At 36.1% G+C, this 24,084-nt stretch overlaps 1 protein-coding gene across 4 annotated transcripts in view; it reads right to left on the reverse strand.

Annotated features, from left to right (window-relative positions):
* Positions 1–24,084, reverse strand: part of LOC123321698 — a 125,229-nt gene that overhangs the window by 80,501 nt on the left and 20,644 nt on the right. For 2 of the 4 annotated variants that reach the window (XM_044909425.1, XM_044909428.1), the window contains 2 exons: positions 17,136–17,185; positions 1,627–1,708 (listed from right to left, as the gene is read on the reverse strand). In XM_044909425.1, coding sequence (XP_044765360.1) covers positions 1,627–1,642 — 16 coding nt within the window. In that variant the 5' untranslated portion in view covers positions 1,643–1,708; positions 17,136–17,185. Of the gene's footprint in view, positions 1–1,626; positions 1,709–17,135; positions 17,186–21,841; positions 21,918–21,995; positions 22,181–24,084 lie in introns of those variants that run through there. The other 2 variants (XM_044909426.1, XM_044909427.1) reach the window with 2 other exon arrangements.

Raw genomic sequence — 24,084 nt, forward strand, 5'->3', positions numbered from 1 at the left:
AACGATTTGAATTTCATATTCGGGACAAAATTTATAGTCCGAGAATTTAAGGGCATGATGATATGGATATTACAACGTCTGTTTATTAATAGGAGGTGATAAAAGACGTTATAAAGTTATCAATTGTGAAAGTAGGAATATTTTTGACTATCATTCGTAAGGAGAATGTACATATACCCTTTGAACCAAATTGGTATGATCGCAAATTCAACTTTCAATTTCCATCTCGACTGAAAGAACGCCATGTAACAGGGTTAATGCACTTGAACTTCAAACTCGAGCTCTGATTACAGTCCAGGAGTTTTGAATTAAATAGAAATCTATTTTAATACCTCGTCATATAATCTGCGCTTTGGACGTGTAATAAAATGGTAATGAAGGGCCGTAAAAATAAATCATCGCAAGAAAGTGGAAAAACTACAGGAGATTTTCGTCAGGTAGTTTTTTCGCGAGATCAGTCATGATGTGGGAGTATTCAACTATAAATAGAACTACACTTATGATCCTGATGGAAGATCAGTTCTTCGGAATTGATTTCGATGCACATCGTATTTTTCAGCATTCTGTCTAGAGACAAATAAAATACCTGGGATTAAATGGGCATTCCAATTCCGCTTCCTATATCAAATATCTAGGTGCTCCTGAATATCAGTGCCTGAGGTCATTCTGAATTCTTAAATCTCGAAATTAAGATTTCATTAAACAGGCAAAGCTGTTTTCAAACCGATTCCTGACGTCATTGCCTCGCTGGAATCGATAGATTCTAATCATCTTCGAAGCTCATTTCTCGAGCTCAACACGAAACTGACGAATCGTCGAATTTGAATGCAGGAATTTTGTCGTTGAAATTTCCTCCTGGATCCTTCGTTCAGTATGGTGGGAACTTCTGAAAATCTGTTTACCAGCACTAGAACAACCGAGGAATATAAATATGCGCTGATTACATAAGTAACAACCGGTTTTCTGATACGAAAACTTATCAACCGTATGCAGGCATCCAACACTTGCAGCCAACAAGTGAATATTGAAATCTTGATATCAAGAATATCTTGGAAAAATGAGCACACATGACATTGACGATTATTTTTTGGTCTCGAATATTGTACATGCTCCCAAAAAGCTACGAGAACCGTTGTTGAATGGCACTGGATATTCCTCTCGAATTTCGAAAGAAGAACAGCCCAATTATGCTCAAAACCCCTCACTATTGCGATTGTAGGTACAAATGGCTGTGAGAACATTTCCAAATCAATTCTTTTTCGAGTTGGATTAATTGCAGCCAGAAAGATCTGGCAACAGAGCGCACCCTTCGAGTGGTCCAATTGTTCGTATTGCAAAAGGTGAGTCACGTACACTCGGTGTCTCCGAAAGGGGAGCACGACCCTCCCCAACTGAATTTTCATTCGGAAATATGTTCTTAACAGCGAAAACGCACGGCCCATTTCGCCAATCGAATCGCAAACCCAATTATGCGTTCTATTTTTCGATATCGATGATATTTCATAGCCGGTATCACTTATCTGCGAACAAGGGATACGCGTTTTATGCTTTATTGGTCCGGTGGAGCGTGAAAGCTAATGATTAAAACCGTCTAGCCTAGTAGATTCGAAAGAAAAGGATACTCACTTGTTCCTACGGGCATTTTGACGGTGGCTGATTTTGAAGAGCTTCACTGGAGTGTCAAGTTACCTAATTAATTCCACCATATCTGAAAGGAAGAAGTTCACGTGTTAAATTCACCGATTGTCGCCATTTTCAATTTGAGCAAACTGTCAGTTCAATGCAGAGTAAATCAACTATTCCAAAATTAGCCACAGAATGGAATGCAGCTCAGAATAATGGTATGTAAATCCAAACCCTTCACCCTCAGACTGGAGGTAGCCAAAGTCTTCATGACAAAGCATCCACAATTTTTTTAATAGGAATGAATATGAAAATCACCGAAATTCTGAACAAAAGAGGCCGTCGCAGCAAAAGGAATTAGGACTAACCAAACGCTCTGTATAAACACTAAAAATTCAATTCAAAAGGATTTAATGAGATTCGAATCAATATTGAAGGAGAAACGGACAAAAAACTAGAGAAATGAAAACAGCAGCATTAATGACAAACTGTTATTTATATCAGATTAATATGGACTTCTATCTAACAAAGAAATCTGAAAATATCTTCCGGAGGGTTTCGAACTTTATATATTCTTCGATTGAAGCCAAAATAATCCCTGAAGGCTGCTGGCGAATACTTGCCGAAACGTTGTATGAATGATCCAAAAATTAGTACTACTATTTAATACCAGATAGAAAATTGCCAACATTAAACTGTTAGGATATCGGTAGCATGTTGAGTCCTAGCAATGAATATCATCCAAATTAATTGGCAATCATCAACGTTATCACATTTGACCGTATTTACTAACTTACTAAGAAAAATCCGGTATCATCGAAGAGTGTTGGCATCAGAGAAACAGTTTCTGAAAATTCAGAAGATAATAACTTCATCAGATCCGTATTGCCACGATGCCGTGCTTCACAATAATTAAATGGGAAATTATTCGAAACTCTATCGTAAGGAGTAATAAATGAAATTCGTCAAAAATTTCAAATAGTACTTGTAGTTTACTGTTATTATCTCAGCACATACAACCCAACTAACAATTAATGTTTTATAAATGGCTTAAACGTTTACAGAACTATATTTTTGAAATATCAATGTCGGTATAAACCGATATAAGCCTATAAACCGAAAAAGGGCGAATTCTTGTGCAGAAATGTTGATCTTTAATTTGTTTTATTATGGCTTCCACAAGCTGAATTTTGGAATTCGAACACTCAGTAGAAAATAGTATTACGGATCAATTTTAAAAAATTGTTCAACAATATCGTATTTTTTCTAGAATATACCGAAATTTCCACAAATCATCCCGATATACGTCATTCATTGTTGCATCATCGATAGAATAACTGGTGTAGTATTCCACCATCGATCGATAAATAATCATTCCGAAATTTGGGGAAGTTGAGAGTTTTGAACTCCAACTCGGTTAAAGATTGGGTTCGGGAAAATTAATCGGTTAATACGCGAATTCGGGAAACGGGACAAACAATAGAAACATGTTAAAGGGTGGGCTTGATGCATTGTTGCATCATCGATAGAATAACTGGTGTAGTATTCCACCATCGATCGATAAATAATCATTCCGAAATTTGGGGAAGTTGAGAGTTTTGAACTCCAACTCGGTTAAAGATTGGGTTCGGGAAAATTAATCGGTTAATACGCGAATTCGGGAAACGGGACAAACAATAGAAACATGTTAAAGGGTGGGCTTGATGCATTGTTGCATCATCGATAGAATAACTGGTGTAGTATTCCACCATCGATCGATAATCATTCCGAAATTTGGGGAATTTGAGAGTTTTGAACTCCAACTCGGGAAACGATTCGGTTAGGGAAAATTAATCGGTTAATACGCGAATTCGGGAAACGAGACAAACAATAGAAACATGTTTAAGGGTGGGCTTGATGCATTGTTGCATCATCGATCGAATAACTGGTGTAGTATTCCACCATCGATCGATAAACATTCCGAAATGCGGGGAAGTTGTGAGTTTTGAACTCCAACTCGGTTAACGATTCGGTTCGGGAAAATTCATCGGTTAATACGCGAATTCGGGAAACGAGACAAACAATAGAAACATGTTAAAGGGTGGGCTTGATGCATTGTGGCATCATCGATAGAATAACTGGTGTAGTATTCCACCATCGATCGATAATCATTCCGAAATTTGGGGAAGTTGAGAGTTTTGAACTCCAACTAGGGAAACGATTCGGTTAGGGAAAATTAATCGGTAAATACGCAAATTCGGGGAACGAGACAAACAATAAAAACATGTAAAAGGGTGGGCTTGATGCATTGTTGCATCATCGATCGAATAACTGGTGTAGTATTCCACCATCGATCGATAATCATTCCGAAATTTGGGGAAGTTGAGAGTTTTGAACTCCAACTCGGTTAACGATTGGGTTCAGGAAAATTAATGGGTTAATACGCGAATTCGGGAAAAGAGACAGACAATACAAATATGTCAAAGGTTGGGCTGCGTAACTCCGCCTCTAGTAATTCTGATGCGAGTAGCATTAATTTCCAGTGCCGGTCCCAAGCCCGGATAAAGGAGGAGGGTGCAGCCTCGAAATTTAAAATTTCAGGAACGAAAGAAGAACGAACATAGGCTGGACCTGTCGCTTGGGATATAAACACGCCACTCGCTGAGACAGGGACGAGTACAATACACGATAGAGGTGAGTGAACAAGGGTTATACATTATGTGGAAATAAATTGACTAGGGTGATTGTGTAGATATTTTTGTAAATGTGCATTTTGGTAGTGTGAATAAATTAGTTAAAACGAAGTCAGACTATATCCATTACAATACGAACATTTTTTGAATCTGTATAACCACCTTATAGGTATATTCACTTGTATAGGTTGATTCTTTTACGCTTTATGGAAATTATATTGAAATTATTATAAATGCTTCTGTTTTTCTGTTTCAGATTTTTCTGTTTTTCTTATGACCGTGTTCATGATAATTATATAATAATTTTTTGAAGGTTATGTCCGCGTGCAATATGCTTTAGACAGCAATAATATCAAAAATAAGACATTAAATGAATTTTATGAATGTTTCACATAGCGCTAATAAAATCGTTTCATAGGTGTTCGTGAAGGAACAAACTAGTATCAGATAACACCAGTATACATCTATTATGAAACAATTTTGTTCGGTGAGCTGAAATGTCGCATAAAATTGTTGTATGGACGTTTATAAAACAATATTATAATTTGTTGTAAAAACGTTTTGTAGTTTTTAACTAAGAACGTTTTTAAGACTCCCTCACAAAACAAAATACTTCTCAAAAGCTTTATTGTGTCACTGGCAATTTTATTGAAAAAATTTGTATTCGGCAAGCAGTAATAAAGCAATTATAAAATAAAATAGCACGAACAGTTAGAAATTATAAAATATCTCTGCTAGTTGGGAAAATTATATGTTGACCTATAGGATTAAGATGAATGACATTATTAAGATATGGAGTTCCAGGTGCAGGTGAATGCTCACCGATCTTATTCGGAGATAACACCGGAACCGAGCAATTATCTCAATAACATTGTTCATTTCTTATAAGTTCCTTCACTCGTGAGTTTGTTTTGTACTTTGGGAATTATGGTCTGCCGCTAGAGTGCTTTCTAGAGAAAAAATCTTTCAGGACAGAAACAAGTTTTTTATGTACATAGGTATCAGCCTGAAGTTTAATTTTAGCAAATAAATACTTGAGATTCAAAAAATGAAGTCTCTACACTGACAAATTCTCCGACAAATCGGTTCGACCGATTTTCCAAAGGAGTATTCTGGGACACAACGGAAAAATCTGGAAGAAGCAAATATCGTTGAATGAAAAAAGAGTTATTCGAGGAAATGACAATATCGAAAAACTCTCCTTACAGAATTCACAATAACTACAACTAACTATTTTTCATTTAAATATCGTGTGCTGCGTCTCAATGCTGTTCGGTGAAGGAAAAATCAAATAGCAAAATTGGAGTTCATTCTCCAGTTCCCTAACAGAAAAGGATGGTGTGAAAGAGCGATCGTTTCAACATCACTCCAGAAATAAACCTCGAAAAGTCTTGAGCATCAAACAAGACGCTAAGTGCCATCGTCTACTGCACTCAGTGTATTTATGGATAACCTATGAAATAACCAGAGAGAAACCTATTTCGAGGTTAGATTTATTATTCATCAGAATAATCCTGAATAAAAACGGACAGGTGAACGTCAAACCTTTGCGTATAATCGTTTTTATTAGCATATCTACGCTTTCTTGCGACTATAAATTTTAGTTATAACAGTTTTCCGCTGACAAATTTACACAAGCATATAAGCTCGGGGATCTTACGACTCTCCAACACGAACATTCCTCACTTCGGGGTACGCGGGTGGGGCTCCAACTCGAGTTTTCATTGATCTAGGTGAAACCGGCGATTGTTCTGCTTTATATCGACAGTTGTTGAAAAGCCTCATTCGCTGTAGAAAAATTGATAGCACGAATGGGACGCTCCTTCGAAAATCCAAGTAAGGAATATTTATGTGTCAATCAGAAGCTCAAGGCGAATGCTGTACTATATTTCAGGCTAGTTGACTGGTTATGCATGATTTTGAAAAAATCATAGCATTGAAACAAATGATACAAAACATTTACTGAGAATATCGGATATGAAAATCCTAAGAGATATTGGTCTTAGAGAGGATGAACCATACCAGAATAGCCAGCATTGCCCAGGAAGGAATCAGTAAACCTAAGGAAGGGAGATATCGTTGAAGTTTTACCCCTTAGAAACAGAATAGGGTTGAACAGCCTTCACAAGAACAGACCTTGTTGAGGTCTTCTAGAAGAAGATGAGATAAAGATTTTGAGATGATAACCAATCCTTAAGATCATCAAACAGAGATATTCCTCGAATGGCAAGAAATACTGTTGAAGGTCCATTTATCACAGTCAGAATTGACCGAACACATTCCCAAGAACCGTGTTGTCTCAAACAGTGAAAGCACGAATAAGCAAGATGTGTGTATACCTCTCATCACGGAATTCCCATATATCAAGTAAAGAAGGCGATCACTCTCGATCAGAAACTATCTAGATACATCAGCTACTTATATGAAACAATGATAGGTTAATTAGGTTCAGATTTGAAGATCTTATGTAGCACTTTCTAACATCCCTGTATCTGAGGAACCCGACACACATTTCCTTACATATAAGGCATATGACCTGCAGTATTATAAATTCATTCATGACTTATTACCTAATTACCTTCCACACAATTGTGTCCTTCTGATAATTACCAGCCATATACGTATGATTCGGAATGATTTAAATATGTTGGAAGCACGGGCTTTTTTTTTTCAGGGGTACTTTCTCCGATGCGAGACAGTCTATCGGTCCGGTGGTTGGGTGAATACAGACTTTCTGCAAACTTCAACAAGACGCAGCAGCATCTATTGCGTTTATTCGCCAACTGCATCACTTTTTCTGCAATCGGAGAAGTTTCCCAGAAATAAACTCTTATTGAAGTTTTTACTCGCAGTTTTTCATATATAGTTCCAGAATATTAACTAATAATTGAATGAAATTAACATTTCCTTGTTCAAAAATTCATCGCATTCAACGAATTGACTAATTCTAAAAAGAATCAGGCAGCCTGTATACAAAAAGAATAGACGAAGACGGTCGCTGATACTGATTTGAAGACTGAATTTCTGTAGAATTCCGATATGCTATTAAACGTCGAAATAGTTGTGGTCTGAATGCCCCGCCTTATTAATTTATTCACGCCATTGGGATTGTGAACTTGTTATTAGCAATTTGTCCTCAGAATCGATCTATTATCGATCTGAAGCAGGAAACGCATCGAAGATGTTACCGACCACCCAGTGAACCGTGGGAATCCATTTGTATTTTTATGAGACAGATGCAATATCGAAAGAAAAGCGAGCCTACATCAGACTCGATCATTACACAATCAATTGAAAAAAATTCGGCAATTTTTTATCGAATCAGAAACTTTTCACATATTGAGACAGAAAACCCATAGGAAGTTTCAAGAAAAACTTTCCTTCAATTATTTTCACACACGCGAGCATCAAACTCAAATTAACAATGTTACTCCAAAAATTTGGGTTCAAATTATTCAGGAAATTTCAAGAGCTACCCATATTTATATCTATTGAAATAGTTAATATAAAAATATTCTGCCAATTTAATTCATTTGCAGTCAGAAAAGTATTCATGTTTCAAGCTTATCCATTTTCTCCTGGACATCCTGTATACTTTATGAGAATCATGACAAGAGAGTCGAATTTGACAAATTTTTCCTTACTTCATACATTCAATATTAAACTAACATCGAAAGAAAGAGATTGAAGAATAAACTAAAATGATCTTGAATTTGAGCCCTCCTTTTAGTATTATGTTGCTTATACGAAGCCTGAATCTTGATTAATCCTGCAGAAGCTACGCATTCAAAAGCGTATTGAAATGTTACCGTATTTATACCTTCGCCAGCTAGACCAGGAATATGGACAAATCAACTTTTTTACTTTCGTCTTGAATGTACATGAGGAACATGGAGGAATATACACAGTTCATTGCATGTTGCAGGAATTGCTGGACATCGAAACCTAAATAAATGGTATCAACTGACAGCTGCACTGTCATACAAGAGAAAATCTAACCCATTATTCTAGAAGAATTTCATGGATAAAGTTATTATAAAAAAGAAGGTCCAACCCTCAACACTGATGAAGCATATTACAGATCCTATCACATTTTTGTTCGAGAGTTTCGCTCATGACATTTGAGCACAGGAAAAATTAATCTAGCTGAACATCAAAAGAGCCAGCAGTATTTCCCACAAAACGTTTCTTGTCTGACCAAAAATCTCTGTCCACGTCTCCGTTGAGGAATCAAAGAATGCAAGTATGGAATTCTATATTTACTAAAGACCATTTCACAACATTGATGCTTCAAACTTGAAACATCTGTCGAATATATTTAAAAAATAACTTCCGCTTACGCAATATAATCGACGCACTTCTGGCAAGAAAATACAAATTAATAATCATTATCGAAGCTTGAAAAGAACTCTTTCAATGCGTGAAAGTGTAGGTGGAAGCTGAAATAAATAAGAAAAAATCACATCGAGAGATTTGAATTCAGAAAGACAATCCATACAGAACCAATGCAGGGGTTCAAAAAAGAATCACCTAATTAATATTTTACAAACCATGTTTTGAGGACTAGATATAATCACACCTCCTTTCAGAAGTCTTTTTATCCGAACAAATGACACCCAAATTTTTTGTGATTTTATTATTTTCAGAGAATATTCAAACGGGGAATAATTTTTGATAATATTTCACTAATTTCTCACACCAATTTCCTACTCTTGAACATTTAATCATCGAATGTATGGATTTTTCTTGAAGATAAATATTTTTTCCGATGTGCATTTTTATTTGAACCATCCAGACATCGATAGCGAGAATTCTGAGATCTCCAATCCTCTTCCACCTAATTTTGAGAATAGTTGACGACAATTCAAGAAGAGACGAACGAACGGTGTCGCAAATGAACAGTTACATGTACTAATGTGATAGTGGTCAACAGGAAACGTACACGTAAGAAAAATGATCCTGATAAATACTCACCTGCCTAACCTTCAATTAAAATAAAGGCTGATAATCTTCAAATTAATAACACTTTACATTACATATATCGTGAAAGTGAGGATTGAATGCAACCATTTCCTTACTTGAAATACAAGAGACCATTTCCTATAATAATCGAGTTACCACAAGACATATGTCGAATACATGAGAACCAGGATTGTCAGATAGGTTGCACGTTTTGCAGCTTCTGATCACGAATTGCTTATTCAATGAAAATATCAGTTCACGTATACACGGTTTCTACTGACGTCTCACACCCATAGTTACTTTTCTAGTGCCTCTCACGTCACATACCGAGACATTTGACGAACGAATTGTCGCAAACACTTCATCAACTCAAAAAACTTGGTGAAATGTTTCCTGCAACGAAAATGAGAAACATCTTGACGAGATGGAAGGGAAAAATCGAGAAATCAAATATGAAGGAACCACAATTCCAGTGTCATGTTTTAAACAGCGAATGGTTATTCGATTTTATGCAATTAAATCCTTTATATATAGCATTTTAATTGTGATAATTTGATCATTTACTAATGACGTAATAAACAAGTCCTCGACGGTACTATTACTATATTCTAGGTCGGTAATCAAAGCCCAGAAATGTATTAAAATCGAGATGAGGGGCTGGAATATCTTCATTGAGAAGACTGTTCAACAATTACACTTTTTCAATAATCTCCCGAAGAATAATGGACTTTTTTGGATTATACGAAGTGTCTCGCTCGCTCTAATGGAACCTCGTTAAAGTAATATTATTTCTTCGACTTCGTCGTTGAACGGAGCCATGAAAAACAAAGGCAACCTGTTAAGACGTCTCGTCGTGCATAATTTGAGAGGACGAGAAAAATTCTGTTGGTGGAGATAATACAAGCGTTCACTTCATTGTTATCGGGGATCAGATTTTGAAAAGAATAATGAATGCGTCCTAAAAAAAAATAGCGAAATGAAGTGTCGGTAGTTACTCATTGTTAATTCTAGCCTGGCTGGACACTCCGGTCACGACTTGCGTAAAGAACAACACAGATTGGGCCCCAAGCGAATTTTAGCCGTATGTAGATCTATCTACCTTTCATCAAATACACAAACCGGCATTTTCGTGCATATCTCCAAGACAGGTTAACCTACTTGAAATTTTAGATTTCACGAAAATAGTTATCCAAGCCCACTTGATTGCGGAGCTAGAGATCTATTCCTCTCCCTCTCGTTTAGAAAATACGCCGCTGAGAAAGAAAAAGTGTCAAGATAAGCCTTTAATGTGCCTAAGATTGGAATCTTCAAGCAGGAGGATGGTTGATGGAATGGTACATGAGAGTTATCGTTTTCAACCGAACGGAACTGGATTCTATACTCGCGAATATCCAGATCATTTCCTCGACAATCACGAACTTTCAACTTTAGCTTCGTCATTTTATTCGATAAATATCCCTCAAGATTTGATAGTCATTTTCCTGTTGTATGAATCAAAACGAAAATGTGAAATCTCGATTGAAAACTAAGAGGAAGAGTTAATTCGCGAAAAAATTCTTCCTACCATCTTTTCAATACACCCAACTTTTTTCATGTATATGCTGAAGTAAGAGGCAATTGAATAAAGCTCAAGTTTGCCAGTTAGATATGCTTCAGTGATCCATCAAAGTCTCACTGCCTTCAACTGTATCTTATACAGAAAGATTTTCAATTCTTTCACAGTGAATTATATACCGGGTGGTCCAGATTCAACTGAGGCGGACTAAGTTACAATTTAATTGAATCGAGCAGCTGAAGGAATTCAGTAGTCAAGCAGAACTGCTTTGTCACTCTGCTCACCAATAGAGAACATTTGGTTTTCTCCGGATATTGAATGAAGAGATGAATCATATTGCTGTTTAAATGACGATCAATTTCGAGCATCTGGTGAAATTTGGACGAATATTTGACTTGAATCACTATTAGAATCATCAAGAATAGAAAGCATATTGAAACATAGGGTTGAAAGCCTACATGTATGTCACATTCAAAACGAAACAGGGGAATTTCTAAATAGAAACCATTCAAATTATTTACAGTTTATTTTTTTTGGACATATCGAACTGTAGAATGAATTTATCAGAAAATAACCTCTGTCGAGTAAGACGAACTAAGAACGAAAGATTAAATGGACAAATTGCGGAATTTATTCCACCAGACTGAATACAGATCATGTCATACAAACGCATGCATGAATTGACGATCGAAGAATGGAAATTTACTAATTATAGGTACGGTATATAAGACAATTCTCATTTCCTCTTTCACCGACTCAACCACGAACAAAATTTCGTATGACGATACGCAATTTTAAACCGGTTCCCCGTATATTCAAGTGCTTACAAGTGTTAATCAAAGGTCATCACAACACACAATGTCAAGTAATCTATTACTTTTCAACAATTCGAATAATGTTCAATGAGCATCTTCAGGCAGACAGATTATCGTTAAATTTCAAGCCACTAAGTGGCATACGACTTTGAATGGGGCTATTCTCCAGGTGCGAATCGGTGAAACATAAAATTTCTGTATGAGAAATAATTTGATGTAACTGTTAGGAGAATTCAAAAGTTTCATAACCATAAATAAAGACGTCGATGAATTCCCAGATAATGAAGCAGTCGTATGCCAACATTATGGGACAATGCTACAATGTTTTTTGTTACCATAGATATGTAGTTTATATGAATCATTTTAACATCGTAGTTTACAAGAGAAAAAACCAAAATGATGGAAATAAACTCTTCGATCTTTGAACCGCTGCCATTCTGTAATTCCACAACCTCCTTCTACTGGAGAGTCGGATATTTTTCGTCCCATAAAATATATCGATTTCCCAAAGAATTATGACTGCAATCAACTTTTAATTAGTTTGAACAAATTCATTAATTAAAACAAACAAGTACACCTAGGGTCTATTTCAGTTTCACCGTACCATGTTCACAGACTTCGTAAAAATAAGGCTGTGCTTCAGTGAACATTCGTATTATCCGCTGACATCGAAAGCACAACTAGAGATAGTTAAATGTAAACAATTTAAATGCAGTTCAAAACTGATATGTTTCATTCTTAACGAGGAGAAAATGCATTGTTCAAAAATTTTAAGAGTGCTACATCCAAAAGGGATTATCACTTGATCTAATTCTTCTTCTAAATCTCAAATCGATTTTCCTTATCGCTCAGATGTCCATTTTTTGCGGTTATAGTATCAAAACAAATTCGTTGACCCTCTTCACTTACTATAAATAAGTCCTATATATATAACAAAAGGAAATATAAGGATCGTTATAATATTTTTATCCGATAAGGTTTATGAGATGATACATTTAAGTTATTACGCCAATCAAAACATTTGATTTGGGAACTGTAAACAGTTATCAAATCGGCGGCACTAAAAACAAAGGATAATTCCTTATTGCCCACACAACGCACCACACATGGACAAATATTTAACGATCCCTTTTACGATCTAACAGCAATCGATATAGCTCTGATATTCCCGATTTTACGAGGCTATTGTCCCGGTTAAATGAAGTAATAGAGCTGCCAGGATGGCGCGAGATATTAAGGAAGTTGCAGTTTATACGACATATTATGACTTATATTTCATAATTAATCTCTCGCTTATTCTCAATAGGAGCCTACTTGATAATGATAAACGAGCAACTAATGAGCATGCTACCGAAGGTTTTGAACGAAATAATATTTAAAGAATGGTTCAATTATTGAACAGATTCTTCTCAGGGAGAAATAAATAAATCACCCGAAAGTAAGACACAAATCATCCCCTGCTTTTGATGGGAAACGAGCACGTGTGTCATGGAAATAAATAAAATCCGGCGATAGCATGACGTTTGTCTCCTTCTTTGTGGAGACTCAAAAACCAGGTCAAATATGTCGACATTCGTCGGGGTCAAGTCAAAGTTAACGTGTGACAAATACGAGAACTGTTAGACACTTATTTACACCTCGGGCATTCGTAAAACGGCGATGCATAAACTGCCATTTCAATCAATAATTTCCGCTACAATCGACTTTTTTCCAGCGAGGGTGAGAAAGCAACTTGTTCGCACTGTATATACACGAGAATAGGTCCGATCAGAAGGCATCATACGGTTATTGAATGACAAGCTGCGATCCGATCTTAATTGCAATATGATTAATACGGCATCGCGCCTTTTGACATTGCGATGTGTCAAAATGCTAGATTGATTATGCCGAAGTATATACACACGGTATGTGCCCGATTGAAATGAGCGGTGTGCTATTTGAAAGCGGCAAGTTGGAAACAGAATACCAAGAGACCTCACAATGTTTGAATTTATTGTTAAGCGCGATTATTTTGTATCCCACTTGCCTTATATGAAAATCCGAGAAATGCATTGCGCTGGCAGACAAAAATTTATCTTCGGCCCTGAAACAGCCGTTTTCATGTAACAGCTAACGTGAAAAAATTGCCTAAACAAGGCTAGAAACAATAGGGTCGTTTAGAATTCATAGTAGAATCTTGTCCTACTTACAGGAAGAGAGAAATTTGCAAAAAATTAAACATTTTCAATACTCTGAACTGGACTGACGATGGCATATTCTGCCTTGTAGAGGGAATTTGGAAAACATATTCACTTTTGAGGAAACGTAGCCTTTTTGGTGGATTTATCGAGATATTGCTGTATCTGACTAGCAGTGCTGTTATAAAAGACACACTGAAATCTGACATAAAATAACCACTAGTCTGTTTCTTTCAAACCGAGCTGATTCGGAAAAAATGGTAAGGAAAAAAAGTGTCTCTTTTGACCTCAAGAATCTACTGTTGAAATATTAGTACGAGTCATAGGCTCACCATGTATTTCGATCATTTGTTTTGATTGGAGAAAAACGATAGTTTTTCTTTCATCTGTCTGTGCGCATCTGTCCAAAGCTTCAGTGATCACTGAATTTTCAGAAGTGCAGTCGGTTATTCATAAAATGGCCACATGAAATTCCCAACTGGGTGGAATCCGAATATTTTCCTGATTAATTTCAGTCGAGATGAGCTGCAATTATGGAAGATAGGATCGGTTTCTTTTCTGCGTAATTTTTGAGACATACTTTTACAGTTTTCACCGTTGACTTAACGTTCGTGCTAAGTAACATAAGAAAGTGAAAATGAACGTATTTGGACATATTACAAATCAGGGTAGTAGTTACATGGAATTCGGACACTTGGAGCAGTTGAAACGGCCGAAAGGAGATATGCGAACGCTTCATTTAATAGTCAATTGATTGGGTTCTGATCCCAGTACGGCATTTAAATAAACGAAAAAGGCAAACTTTCAAATACTTCGCTAAGCGATAGTTACACGTTAAAATGTAGCTTACGAGTGCTTGGAATCTTATAAAGATGATTGTCGATATATTTCAACTGTAGAAATTACCGTTATCCTAGATGCATATGAATGTTGCCGTTTTTCCGATGCTTTTCTCGTGGGATATACAAATCACATTTTCAAGCGTATCAGATGTTGTTAAATTACATGGTATGATAACCTGATTCGAGTACAATCGGCCATTTATCAAGTTAGTGTTTTTAGTTGTCATTATATCCCGAATAGCTCGCAGCTCTTTTTACTAGCACTAAAGCCATATCTTTTTTCGTTAAGTAATAACTGTTAAATGAGTTATAGCTTTCCTTTATGCCATTTTTCCAGCTGTTCATCGAATATACCTCAATTGGTCAAATTTGGATAAAATATCAACTCACTTTAATGGATTTTGTTGTGAGAATTCGAAAATTGGATGTATATCAAAGTTAGTTCAGATTACAACGGAGTTGTCCAGACTCACAGATGATTGGATGGAATTAAAACCTTTCTGATAACCCTTTTTATCATCAGAAATTATAATATAACAATCATCCAATGAATGGTGGTGAAGCAATTAAAACGTTTTACCCGAAAATTCGAAAATATCCGTTACTTAACTGATGCGATTTGGTCATTCAATTTAGCCAATAAGTATGATATCAATTTCGGTTATATTTCGCAGATTCAATTTCTCCTCAACATTCAATTTTTCAAGCGAATATTGTGGTTGTGGGGAGACTCGATTTATTTTCTGCCAGACCACCTGAGTACCTTCAAGATTCATTTTTCGCACGAATCTTATTTTTTGACGGACTCCTCGTACAAATAGTTCGTGAAATAGCTAGAATATTTCTTCATCGAAAACGGGAACAAATTTTCAACAAGTGTACCACTGAAGAAGGTCACCTGCGGAGTTAAATGGATACTACAGCATAACTCGAATTGTTTTGACGATTTCGTTTTTGGCAATTCGCTTTTTGTTGACCGAAATGAATCAAGTCGTCAGGTTCATGCTTTGAATGCAATTTTTTTACAAGTACGTCTGGACTCGATGTCGGTGCATTTTCTTCCGGCACAATAAAACGTGTTTTCAGCTGGAATCGACTCAGTGACCTAAATTCGATTCGTATACGAATCAATCGTGTTTATGCACACCTCATTATCCTCTGTCGGTACCCGGTGTGAAAATATCGCGGGAAAAAAGCGCTGTCAACGTCAGACGCAGTTTTCAGATCGTTCACCTCGGTGATCTACAAACGGGAACGCATAATCAAATCTGAAATTCTCAATAGTGCCATGGAACGGACGAAATCTAATCGAATGGGGCAATTAATAGAACAAATGAATTCTACAATTTCCCAAGAGGTTCACTTGGGAAACGGAAGTGTTAAAACGCCAGAGCTGCCACACTGAACGCTTCAGGGATCACCGACAAGTCGTTCCAGAATACAGTTTACGACTATCTTAATTGTATTTATATTTTGAGAAATGAATAACAGAAAGAGCGCATGCCTCAAAAGTTACACGAAGAGGAAGCCATAATTCAAACTGATGAATAATTTCCAAGTGCTTAATTGAAGATGGGGAGTCTGATTTAGAATTCATAGATCAGGCAAAAATTTAACACAATATAAACGAATACTTTTCATGGGTTCCGTCTCCCAATATCTGAAACACGAGGAATGAAAAAACGGATTTTTTTCTGCCTAAGTAGTTACTAGCTATTTGTCAGGAGCAGTTTCTTCAAACTATGTGGCCTAAAAATAACATTTGAATAATATAAAGGAGGTTAAAGAAGAATGACCCAAATTATCCTTCAATACTGTCCAAAAACTAATTACGAATGAAGAGAAAATCCGGTTCTATATTTTCTACACAAATCGTTTCCCATGGGAGTGAAAAAATTAAATGACCTTTGGGTGTCGCTCGAGCTACAATACTTTGAGGGGTGGCTCTGGATGGGGGTGAAGACGCGAACTGAACAAGTTATAGTCTAGATAAAATTGAAGTTTATGAAGTCGGGTTCTGTAAAAATCACTTGAAATTTTGGGGAGTATTGCACATCGTTCGGTGTTTTATTGAGAGAAGAATTGTATCTACTTTCAACTTTGCATGGCTAAGCGCTCTCCACCTAAATAAAGAACATGAATGAATCATGTATTTTTTTCTCTTCATTGAATTCAGCGGATTGATTTGAATTACAATTATTTCCCAATAAGGAAGACAAATGAATACCAGTTTCTAGTTGTACGCTTATTAGGTTCAACACCTAATTGTTCATTCTATATTTTGAAATATAGTTTCGCTTGCACATTGGTCAAGGTTGGAACCTTGTTAGGAAACGTCCACTTGTAAAATTTACACGGAAAAAACTAACGCTTGTTTGAGACTCAAAAGAAAGTAAGCCCCAAATATCGTCGCAAGTTCCATTTTATAAAATCAACATATCAGGTCTAAAAATAACTCAGAAATCCTTTTGAATCTTCAACTAACTCACCTATTTCATCTTCCTCGAGTCTCCCCTCCTGTTCCTGGATATTCATCGGTCTGGAAAAAAATTAAAAAAAGTTACATATAAGCAAGGCGGCAACTATAATCTTACGAACAGTTTCAAGCCTTAAAAAGAGCGACGATAGAAGCCTTGGAGAGTTAACTGATATGTTATTCGAGATCGTAGATAAAATCGATGTTCGACGTACTGCACATAATTTAGGGGCGGAATTCATTTAAGACCAGAAAAAATGAGAAGGTGTTGGACTGGCCGTACATTGTATGGCCGAAGGTAGGATGTGGAAAAAGGAATTTCCTCATTGGTTGATATAATGAATATGTTTGATATAATATATATGGTGAAATGAGAGGCTGAAGGAATCGTTAATTCTCAACTTCCCATTGTCAGAGGATGTAATCAGGGATCATTTTCGATGAGGGATCTGAAAAGAAATGGCAAAATACATCAATTTATTGCATGGTTAGGTTCTAATGGGTAAAATAAGCTCGTATGTCTCGAAATTCAAGGCATTTTATCTAAGTTCTCGAAGAAAATCTAATCTGGAAAATGTAAAATCGACTATCGTCTCTGACTTTGGAAATTCAAACTTCACTGTTAAATAAGCAGCAGTTCTTCCTATATTTAATTGTTGAAATCGCTCTTGCTAGGCTTCAACCAGTAGTCAAAACAATGCTGCATTATTTCCCGTCCAAACTGGATGCGCCTCCAGTTGTTCCCTCAGAAACATTTCAAAACAAATCGACCAACATCTGCGTCTATTGTTTCGAAGGACCGCGAATTATGGCTCTCAGGCGTTCATAGAAAACGCAATAACCTAATTGTTTACAATAAAGGCACGTAGAAAGGGGGTTTATTAACATTTTAAACGATAATTCTACGATAGGACCTGCACACAGTCGATTTAATAGTCGCATAAACAGGACGGGCGAAAAAAATGTCGTCGTTTGTGAAACGCTTACTCGTCAGATATGATCCGGGCCGCATTCAAATAGACGTGAAAAAGTCCCCATGATCCGATCTGGCGATATCTTGAGTGGAATTACCGATCGTTTTCATGCCGCGCTCAATGCGAGCTGGCCTGAATACGATGCTTTGTGTCTTGCGTCCCTTGCGAAAATTTCGTGCCGCAAGTTTATCGGAAGATGAAATTGGCACATCGCACCGATAACCCCTCGTTCTGTGGAGACAAAAAGGTGCCAGTCTTACTGGAAATGAGATCGGATTTGGCCAACTTTCAGCCGATTCATCTCTGCCGTCAAAACAGCCAATAATAAAGAAAAAGATTCACTACTTTCGTTAATTTTTATATAGTAGTGATATTCCAAACAATTCTTTTACATTCTCATAATTTTTTATATAAAGTTTCATATTTTTCAATTGTATTTCTCATACCAATATATTAAAATAATAATAATCCATGATAATTCAGCTAGAATAATTATTTAGTAGCAATGCAGTCAATAATAACCACCTTCTGAACAATTTCAAAAAAACACGTTGGAATTTCCACATCAATACCTTCGTTCATGAATGAACCAGCAATAGAAACGGGGAAGTGTTATGAATGAAATAGTCAATGATCAATTTTACAACTTGAACGTCCTTGAGTACTACAGAATACGACCTCGTAAGGTTGTAGCGAATTTTATGAACGGAAGGGCAATCCATGAATGAAATCATAACACAGAAATAGGCCGCCTGACAGATCGCGTATTGGAACCATAGAAATGCGGTTGGTAACACTGCATACGTGTCGCACTTGTTGCGGCTCTTTCAGTTAACCTCACTTTTTTATGTCAAAATTGCAGTGTTAGCGATCTGTTTACATGAGAAATATTGGAAATACAGAGGAATAAATGATGTTTTTATTAAGAATAATGGTATTGGGATCTGATATGGACGTGTAATGGTAATTTGAGGTGATTTTCCAACCGAGAACCTGGTTTTTAGATCGAAAATGAGTGGAAATGTTATTGAAGAGCAAGGTAGCAGTGAAGATTCGAGCAAAGAAACGATCTTTAAGCTTTATTCTGGTCGAATTATGTTCAATTGAGAGATTGAGTGAATTGAAAATCATATTGAAGAAAGTATTCGATTAACAACAATTATTGGCTCGAAGATAATATTTACATATCTGGAAAAAATGAAATGAAAGTGTTTCTATTATATTTAGATATTGTGTTGGATAAAATATGGTTAATTGTGGTTCTGCTTTAAAATAAAAGGCTTTTTCTATTTAGCATTCAAAATTATTGCTAGTTCACGCATTTTTATACCTCAAAACTACAAAAGTTGCCACATGAAATGTCTAATTTTTAGATATTAATGCAGCAATATATGTAAGTATATTCCACAGGAAAGAACACGACAAGAATTATATTATTCAGGATGAAGTGCAACTTCACAGTCGAATTTTTTATATTTCTTATCCAATTCAAGGAAATCTACGCATTTTTCAACGAATTATATTTGAAACCTGGAGAAGGCTTCTCTTTTTTCTGAAATTATGGAAAGGTTACATTCCAGGCTGAGTTATTTATATTTATGTTTGGAAAATATTGTCTACATCTCCTAAAACAAGCCAATCAAGAAGATTGAAAGAAAAATTATAAGTTGCAAATTACTTTTAATCACAGAAGGATGAAATTTAGCAGTTATAAAACATTCCACAATGATCAGAAGGCTCTTTTCTGATTTTCTTTTAGCTGCTCCTAGAACTGCGTGACATGATACAATCGAAGAAGTTAACATCGATTCTAGGGTTCAACGAAACTGATGAATTTTTGGGTGTGAAGAGTTTCTGATTGAAATTCTAATCAAGTATCCATTCTTGCCGTATGGTAATATTGGAAGTATTGAGTGTTGGTATATGATTTCGTTCGAAAAAAGGAAATTAATAACTATATCAGAATTCTGATACAAAATTATCATTTCAAAAATTTCAAGTTTCCTAAAAATACTACTGTTCGTGGTGACGTGACGTCTTGGATGAATTTTTTCACCCCGATTAAGTTCTTATACGTAGAATAAGTTCGAAATTTCAGGGTAAATTATGTACAATTCCCAAACGTGACTTTCACGAAACTTTCCAGACAAACCGCTAGACCTACATCGATTTTTTTCGAATGTCGTGCAATGGTACATGCTAATCAAGCTAGCAAATGCTCTGAGAAAATAGTAAAATAAATCCTGTGTAGAAGTTTTTCAAGATCATCAACCAGATTATGGCGATAGCTATCGTAGTATATAATACAGGGTGCTCAATTATCAAGGTTACTTGATAATTTATTATATTTCTATCAAATACTCAGAAGAATTCAGTGTTCGTTACTTCCCATGAAGTTCGCTTTGCAGTGCGGCATATTTTTTTATTTCAGGAATTTCCTTCTTTTCAGTGCATGCAGAATCTGCCCAGCCTCATCCCACAAGGCTCCCTTTCGCTCGTTTCATCTAGGCGAACTTGCGAAACTCCAGGATGATTATTTCTGATTATTTTCACCTCCCATTGTGCTACAATTCGCGATGAAATTACATATTTTCGTGAGAGTTACGACCTTTCGGAATCACGTAAATTGTATGTCAGCTTACGTGATTTTCCATCTGAAATTCAGCATTTTTCGCTGTAAATGTTTCGTCGGTGTTAATTTCAGGTAGATTGGAATATCGTGTCTTGTGGAAGCGGCAGAGCGAACACGATTTCCATCCGTATTTTAAAAATTAACAAAGTGTACGATGCATCGGTCGATTTTTGAAGTTTCGATAGAAACAGTATTTACCTGCTTCAAATGACGAGAATTGTCGGAAATCGTACGAATGTAAATTATGGCTTAAGAGTAACGTAATTAGAAGAAAACCGTCGCTCATTACTGTAATATTGAACTGCTGTATAAGCAGCAGCGAGACTGTGAAAACATGAATTCAGTCTTATAGACAGTATTTACCGGAGAATTAATTTTCAGCGAATGCTAGGATATCTTAAATTGATCAGAAGAGAAAATAACAGCATAGAACCTTCTCCCTAAGGAAAGAACGCACAATGAAGATTTTTGTATTATGAATATTTTTAGTTCCATCTCGATATTTCGAATTATTACGTTGGATGCTGCACCATCTGATTTTTTCAATTCCCCAAATGAAAAAATTTATTCGAAACAGTTGCAAAGATCGTAAACTTTATTTGTTGATTAATATTGAGTAAACAACTTTACATTACATTCAACAGCTATTGAATTGATTGTATTGCGGATTTGATAAACAAAATGCTCGAATGAGTGTTGCTCAATTGAAAATTCATGAATTATGCATGGATATTTTTTATGTTGAATGATTTCAATTTTCATGCATTTCATAATGCTTCAGGCCTGCACTTTTGCAGCCAGTACTTTTCAAATCTGCGGAAAATACCTGGTTTTCTTATAGAAAATCATATTATGGAACAGTCCATAAAATTCCAGACATTTTTTATTACTTTCGAGTGAGCTTCGCTTAAAATCTAGATTTTCTGTAACAATTTCGCGTGCAATATAAAAAAATCCAACCTATGTCGTAGGTTTGATGGGGTGGGCTAAACAATACATACATACATATTTCGATTTTCGTTTCTACAGCATCGATAGTTTCTAAGAAATTATTTTTTAACACTTTTCAATCTCAATCCTGAGAACGAGTCGGATTTAACTAATTTTTCCTACCCAATCCATAGTGTTGCGTGCTGTAGTTTCCGATAAAAATCCTGAAAAGCTGTTTATGTTCGGGGATGATGGTCTCATTCAAACTCAAGTATATTTTCGGTTTTTCTGTTAAGACAATTTTTCGTATGAACACCCGACTGATACAGAACTGTACCTGTATTTATTCAATTGCGATTCACAATTTTTTCGACAACTATTGGTCCCAGAGGTCCATTACGATTTCCACTCACTGAAAACACACAAAACGCAGTTCTCCGAGACACGAACCGATTGGAAGTCGCCAAAGCACAACAACGCACGCTGTGTTAGCACGCACACCGGAGGAAAAATGATCTGCTATTGAATGAAGTCGCTGTGCGCGTCAACCACAGTCCACACGACCTGTCTTGCACACACACAAACAGTCACACAAATGCGAAGCCGCTTAAGGAATTCATTGTTATATAATACATTTGAATATTTGACAAGGCACACGGAGAAAAATTAATTATTCTCATTTATTCATGAATTAGCGAACTGAAGAACTTTCCTCAAACGTCCGTGGAAAGAATCCAATTTGGTTTTAGATTTATCGCCTCTTTAACGTATTACACGTGGAATGTCGGTAGAAGAGGCCTTCAGGTTATTCAAATTATCATTCTAACTAACATAAGACAAAAGGATTGAGATATCCTACGACTGTATATATCATACCCCACCCATCTCGGCACAACCGTTCGGTCTTGAACCCAACTTTTTGGGAATTTTTCGTAGGTCAGTTTTCGAGTAGTTTTTCTTCCAGGATAATTATCGTAGATCTAAATGTGATACATATTCTGATAGGGCAATTCTTCTAGTGATAAATCTAAGAATTTCACCCATCTCGGCGCACCGTTCGGTCTTGAGGAAATTCTAACTGAACCCAACTTTTTGGGAAATTTTCGAAGGTCAGCTTTCGAGTAGTTTTTCTTCCAGAATAATTATCGTAGACCTGAATGTGATACATATTTTGATAGAGAAATTCTTCTAGTAATAAATCTGAGAAGTTCATCCATCTCGGCGCAACCGTTCGGTCTTGAGGAATTCTCAAGTGAAATTTGCAATTTTTGAAAAATGCCATTTCCGAGATGAAAATCTAAACGAAGGGAAATAGGCTCACGAAATTGCTTGGAATAGATTCAGCGTATTCGAAAACCTATATTTCCATACCAAACTTTCGAATATCCAACACTGTTTACGAGAAAATCAAATTTTTTGTTTTTCCACTTTTCATTTTCGAGTTCACTTTGAAGGGCTCTCTGGAGAGCAATTCTCTACTGAAACACGAACTGCTTGGTTTTCTGGAATCCACAAAAGAACTTCTATGCACTCCATATCCTATGACAGTAGTAGGATAACCTGATTTTTAAACAGAGGTGCAAATATGTCATTTTAGGGGGGTCTAACCCCTTGCTCATTTTTGACCCAAAAATTTGAAATTTTCGAAATCGAGTTTTTGTGCTAGGATCAAAGCCTCATCAACGCTGATTGCGAAACCGGAAATCCCAATTGGATCAGACAAATATATCAGGAGATATCGCAGATTGAAATTTGCAATTTTTGAAAAATGCCATTTCCAAGATGAAAATCTAAACGAAGGGAGATAGGCTCACGAAATTGCTTGGAATAGATTCAGCGTATTCGAAAACCTATATTTCCATACCAAACTTTTGAATATCTAACACCGTTTACGAGAAAATCGAATTTTTTGTTTTTCCACTTTTCATTTTCGAGTTCACTTTGAAGGGCTCTCTAGAGAGCAATTCTTTACTGAAACACGAACTAGTTGGTTTTCTGGAATCCACAAAAGAACTTCTATGCACTCCATACCTTATAACAGTAGTAGGATAACCTGATTTTTAGACAGAGGTGCAAATATGTCATTTTAGGGGGGTCTAACCCCTTGCTCATTTTTGACCCAAAAATTTGAAATTTTCGAAATCGATTTTTTTTGCTAGGATCAAAGCCTCATCAACGCTGATTACGAAACCGGAATTCCCAATTGGATCAGACAAATATAACAGGAGATATCGCAGATTGAAATTTGCAATTTTTGAAAAATGCCATTTCCAAGATGAAAATCTAAACGAAGGGGGATAGGCTCACGAAATTGCTTGGAATAGATTCAGCGTATTCGAAAACCTATATTTTCATAACAAACTTTCGAATATCCAACACTGTTTACGAGAAAATCAAATTTTTTGTTTTTCCACTTTTCATTTTCG

This window comes from Coccinella septempunctata, chromosome X, assembly GCF_907165205.1.
Source record: "Coccinella septempunctata chromosome X, icCocSept1.1, whole genome shotgun sequence".
Classification (NCBI taxonomy): domain Eukaryota; kingdom Metazoa; phylum Arthropoda; class Insecta; order Coleoptera; family Coccinellidae; genus Coccinella; species Coccinella septempunctata.